Source organism: Cicer arietinum, chromosome 3 (assembly GCF_000331145.2).
Source record: "Cicer arietinum cultivar CDC Frontier isolate Library 1 chromosome 3, Cicar.CDCFrontier_v2.0, whole genome shotgun sequence".
NCBI classification, from domain to species: domain Eukaryota; kingdom Viridiplantae; phylum Streptophyta; class Magnoliopsida; order Fabales; family Fabaceae; genus Cicer; species Cicer arietinum.
Window position 1 is genome coordinate 64198287 of NC_021162.2, and position 5403 is coordinate 64203689.

A 5403-nucleotide genomic window follows, 5' to 3' on the forward strand; every position below is an offset into this window, starting at 1 on the left:
ATTAACTAGTATTTTATTTTTTTTCCATTACAATAATTTATCTCAAGAATTTATTGTGAAAACAAAATTGACACACAATTTAATCAGAAAATAAAAACACTGTACTTTTCCAAAATAAACAGGACATAAATTTTCAAGTCCATAATGCCCCCTCATTTAAAAAAATTATGTTTAAAATATCCAAACTACCCTTAATAAAACTGTACAAATATAAAAGAATTTTTTTTACCGGAAATTTCATGATAAATGAAATTTTCGGTAGTTATAAATGAAAGAATTTTTTTACCGGAAATTTTAGGATGAATGAAATTTCCGGCAGTTATAAATGAAATTTCCGGTAGTTATAAATGAATGTTTTTTACCGGTAGTTATAAATGAAAAAAATTGTTTATCGGAAATTTCAGGATGAATGAAATTTTCGGTAGTTATAAATGAAAGAATTTTTTTACCGGAAATTTTAGAATGAATGAAATTTCCGGTAGTTGTAAAAGAAATTTTAGAATGAATGAAATTCTGACAATTATCATTATTATTATTTTTATTAATTTTTATTTATAAAAAAAAGTTATTATAATATAACAAGTTGTTTGTTTTGACTCATCTATTTAACCGTATTTTTTTTCTCTAATTTAATTTATTTATTTTATTTTAATAATAGAATTTTGATTTTTTAATTATTTTTAATTTATTTAAAAAATCAATATAATATTAATAAAAAAATTAAATTGAAGAAAAAAAAATACATCAAATGGTTGACTAAATGTGCCACAAACAAAATGTGTCTTTAATATTTTGCCTATAAAATAACAATATATTTTCTTAACAACTCACTTCTATTTTTATTGCGAATATTTTATAAAATAACAACTTATTTTCTTAACAACTCTCTCCTATTTTTATTCTGATCTAATAAAAAAATTAATAAAATATTGTTAATATAATTAAAAAATAATAATAAAAATATTTAAAAAATATATAAAGTTTTAATAATATAATTTATTTTACTTTATTATTATTAGTACTTTTATTATTATTATTAATATAATTTATTTTATTAATTAATTTATAAATAATATTTGGTATTTTAAAATATTATAATTATTTTTGTTTTACTAATAAACAATTTTGTAATTGTAAAAATGAGAAGAAAAAAAATTTGTAAGCCTAATACATGATGGCATCGTGGGGAAATTTCAATGAGGAATGAAATTTTCCTCTCGTAGTTATAAATCAATACCGGAAATTTCAAATTTTCGGGTGGTACGCCCGAAAATTTCAAAAATGAAATTTCCAATATTCATTTATAACTACGGGAAATTTCATTCAGTCTGAAATTTCCGGTAAACAACATTCTTTCATTTATAACTACCAGAAATTTAATTCATAATAAAATTTCCGATAAAAAAATTCTTTTAAATTTTTACAGTTTTATCAAAGGTAGTTTGGACATTTAAAAATAAAAATTTTAAATGAGGGATATAGAATTAATTAAGGGATACAAAAACCAATTTTCCAAATAACATATGTCCTCAGATAGAGATTGAGCTAATTTAAAATAGCACTATAGCAAGTGCCAATATAAGAATCACGTTAATACAATCATATATGAAAATATAATATTATTTGAGATTATTTGGTTGTTGGAATCGAACACATTATTTTACATTATATTATATATATATAACCTCAAGTTTTTCATTTTTTTTTTTTGTCTTACGTTTTTCATTTTTTTAATTGACGTACATTATTTTACTCGTACCTATTCATCGTAGCATTTAAACTAGGCAAAATACCTGAAAATTTATAATATAAGTAACCCAGCAAATAAAGGATGCAGGAGATGTTGAACAAATGGAACTATCAATTTTAAGAGTAAGATGATTTTATCTAAGCAACTAATTATTACAAATTACAATTACAAAATCGGATCCTAACACTGTTTCGTATGCTTCTCTATCATACAACAAAATCTGCTAATGTATGTGAAGCTTCATTTTAGTTTATGAAGCACCGTGCAGGACAAACCAATTTTGTCCTCCCAAGAATTTTGAAGAAAGTAATGTTATTTATATAAGAATGAATTCAGACAATTGCAACAATAATCGATTGTTGACTTTATTCTTGTCATCAATGTCTTCACTGCAATAGCATTCCCAACAATTGCCAACGGTCAGCCATGTCAATAATAGTTGTCAAATGAAGCAGTAAATTTCTTCACTCTAAATCCAAACTTTTTTTCATAGACTCATAAACCATGTAAGTGATACTTGCTGATGGGACAACTTTGAGCAAGTTGGGAAATATTCCTTTGTAGAATCCCCTAAATCCTTCATGTTCCAAGGTTTTTCTGAATACATCAGCCATTCCTTTATAAGAGCTTTGGGCCTGCATTCTGTAATCACCAGCTGTTTTTTACATTCTATTTTTGATAGATAGCCAAATTGGTTGAAGATACAAGATAGCTTTTTAACAAATAACATAGACAATTTACAGCCAACACTTACCTTGTTCTAACGACCTGTAATGGGTAAACGCATGTTGCTCCAAGAGCTCCTGATACCGTCCCACATCCTAATTGTACCAGAGGGCCAGGTTCTATAGAAAATCGCAGAATTTTAACACACAACTGAAGGCAATACCTGATACCGAAGATAACAAACAAATAAGTTTATTGTTTTTACAATTTTACCTCCATCCTGAATAATATACTTTTTGGACATCTCCTTCAAGGTTTCATAAGCAGCTAGATCTATCCCCGCATACGGGATAATCCCAAGAATAGAAGGAATCAATCCCCTATAAAAAGCACGGGGTCCTTCTTGAACCCATATATCTTTTGAAAGGGTTCCAAGACTAGGAATTTTTCCACTTGCACAAGTAAATGTTTGTAGCCGTGTCTTCACAAGATCCATAGGATATATCGCAGTTTGAGCTACAGCTCCAGCTATACCACCAGCCAGCAGCCGCCCCATACCTCCAATATCGGCTTTCACTTCTCCACCTTTAGCATCTACAATGAAGGTCTTCATCATCTCATAGGTATAAAATCTAATGGCACTCTCAGGGGCCACCTTAAGAACATTTAAGCCATTGCCTCGAAAAAATGCTACTATACCACCTTCTTTCCAAATATCTTTTACTGCTGGCATTATACGAGCTCGTGTTGTTTGGACTTGCAATACAACCTTTAGACGGTCGAGAGGTGCAGTTGCAGTGCGTGATGCAGCACCTGCTACTCCTCCAGCAATCAGATACCTACTTGCATGAATGTGCTTACCAACACCAGCGGGAATAACGGTATGCTCCCCAATATCAACCATGCATATCCGCTCCAAATAATGGTAAATGTTCTCAATAGTTGCCTCGTGAGGGTAAAGCAGCAGAAAGTCCCTCCATTCCTCAAATGTTATAACACCATTATGATCCTTGTCAACACGTTCAACAAAATGTGCGAGTTCCTTGTCATCAATTTTAATCCCTGAAATAGAGAGACTGGTGTGGTTTATAGAATGAACCAACTACCAAAGCATGTCACAAACTAAGAAAATCTTAATCATATAACAAGAATAAACTAAAATTAGATACCTTATATGTTATATCTAATTTCAACTTTGCAATCAAAAGTAGAAATCAAATGGGCTTATATTGTGTAGGTTGTCAATCACTAATTCAGGACACATGAAAATAAAACGGGAAACTAGAGTGGTTTGCCAATCAAACAATAAGGACAGATGGAGTTAAAAATAAAGTTACACAGAGCAATTGATGAATGACATGTCAGTGTTCACTTATGAGTATGACTACTGATTAAAAGAACCTATAAAAACAGGTGTGAGAAAATGTTACTTTTAACATATGGTTTTCTTTCTCCCCTTCCTTCCGACTTTTCCACAATGCAACTGGAGTTTTAACAGGTATGCAAATCTTATACATAAATTGCCTCAACAGGAAGGAAAATGCCAAAATGTGTATTACACTTATCATTCTATCAGAAAACGCAATCAGGCTTCTCTTATGCTGACACAAATTTCTAAGATGATACACTTAGATAAATCACAATATGTCAACTTTGCATTGTTACACTATATTAAACAGTCCAACAACTATAACCATCCCAGGCAATAATCATCCAAATTATGCACTGTTACTGAGCTAGCTTACCCAAATTATGGGTTAAAGGCCAAGCCAGCTATGACAGCGTACACCCCATAATCAAATACCCTGCAGTCATATAAGTTCACGCATTCACTACAGTCAGCAAATCAAAACCGTTGAGTGAAATACAGATGACTCATATTCCAAGTTCCTAACTTAAACTCAATTTACCGTTCTATTAAGTCAATCAGTATCCATTCAACTTCCAATTTACTGACTGAATGCATGAATTTGTGACCACGGGTAATCTGAGTCCATGGGATCCATTGCAAAATAAGTGTCATTACATATTGTATCTCAAACTATCATACCAGGCAATATAAACATATGAGTTTAATTTTGATGCAATGTCTGGGGAAAAACCTTTTACACTATCAAGTAACCACAACCATTGTGACTTTTAGTATAGTTATAATCGAAGTCATGCATTTTTAATGATTCGACAATTATAATTGATTGACGGCGTAAAACATACTTAACCATGTGTGTAGCGTATGCTAATTAAATCTAAAATGTAAATACAAATCAAAATCAAGAAAAAGTAAAACAACCAAACAACTAAGAAATCAAAAAAATTGGAAAGCGAATTATAAAATGAAAAAAAAAAGCAACAAAAGAAAAGACATGCCTGCTCTTACAAGTGCCTCCCAAAGCTCCTCTGGCAAAATGCAACCATTATGTTCAACGTCAATAGCTTGAAATATACGGTAAAGTTCAACCTCTTTATCATCCATATATTTCTTAAATTCAACAAAATCAACACGGTTATCTTTGTTTGCATCACAAGCATTCAACAAATCCGTAGCATATTTATACTCAGACGGAATCTCAAGGGCAGATAAACCAGCTTCAATGTGTGAAAATTCCAAATAACCACGATTCTCCTTATCGAAGAAATTGAAAAGGCTTCGAATTCTCTTATCCCTTTCTTCCTTCGTTTCCTGTGATGCTAACAAAACATGATCCATTGTTACTGGACCTGATTTCTTCACAGGGTTGCAACGCTCTTAATCGAGATTCAAATTCCACGCTGAAATGAAGAGAAAAATAGTTTGTGAAGAAAAACGCGGTTTTGAAATAAGTGATAATAACGCGATTGGATTCGAGAACGCTAATAATGTAAGTGATAAAGTGATATTAATGAGGATCGAATAAGAGAGACATATGGCATATTCTTTTTAACTTTATGGCGATTGGCGAATTCGATAATTAAGCGTCGAATTGGGAATTCAGCGAAATGAAAGAGTG

At 30.8% G+C, this 5403-nt stretch overlaps 1 protein-coding gene across 1 annotated transcript; it reads right to left on the bottom strand.

Annotated features, from left to right (window-relative positions):
* Positions 1 to 1843: 1843 nt before the first annotated feature.
* On the bottom strand, positions 1844 to 5163 carry LOC101488713 (calcium-dependent mitochondrial ATP-magnesium/phosphate carrier protein 2-like). Its single transcript, XM_004493045.4, has 4 exons — positions 4784 to 5163; positions 2690 to 3478; positions 2505 to 2595; positions 1844 to 2392 (listed from the first exon to the last, which is right to left on the bottom strand). Exons 1-4 carry the CDS (start codon positions 5121 to 5123, stop codon positions 2215 to 2217), a joined length of 1398 nt encoding a protein of 465 aa, XP_004493102.1. The 5' UTR covers positions 5124 to 5163; the 3' UTR covers positions 1844 to 2214.
* Between the last annotated feature and the right edge of the window lie 240 nt (positions 5164 to 5403).

Excerpts from the sequence above, each read along its gene's own strand:
- LOC101488713 (XM_004493045.4), bottom strand. The coding sequence starts at position 5,123 with ATGGATCATGTTTTGTTAGCATCACAGGAAACGAAGGAAGAAAGGGAT. Across the intron at positions 2,596-2,689 it reads GTATATTATTCAGGATGGAG|AACCTGGCCCTCTGGTACAA; the intron begins GTAAAATTGTAA and ends GATTTTCTATAG. Across the intron at positions 2,393-2,504 it reads TTACAGGTCGTTAGAACAAG|AATGCAGGCCCAAAGCTCTT; the intron begins GTAAGTGTTGGC and ends TGGTGATTACAG.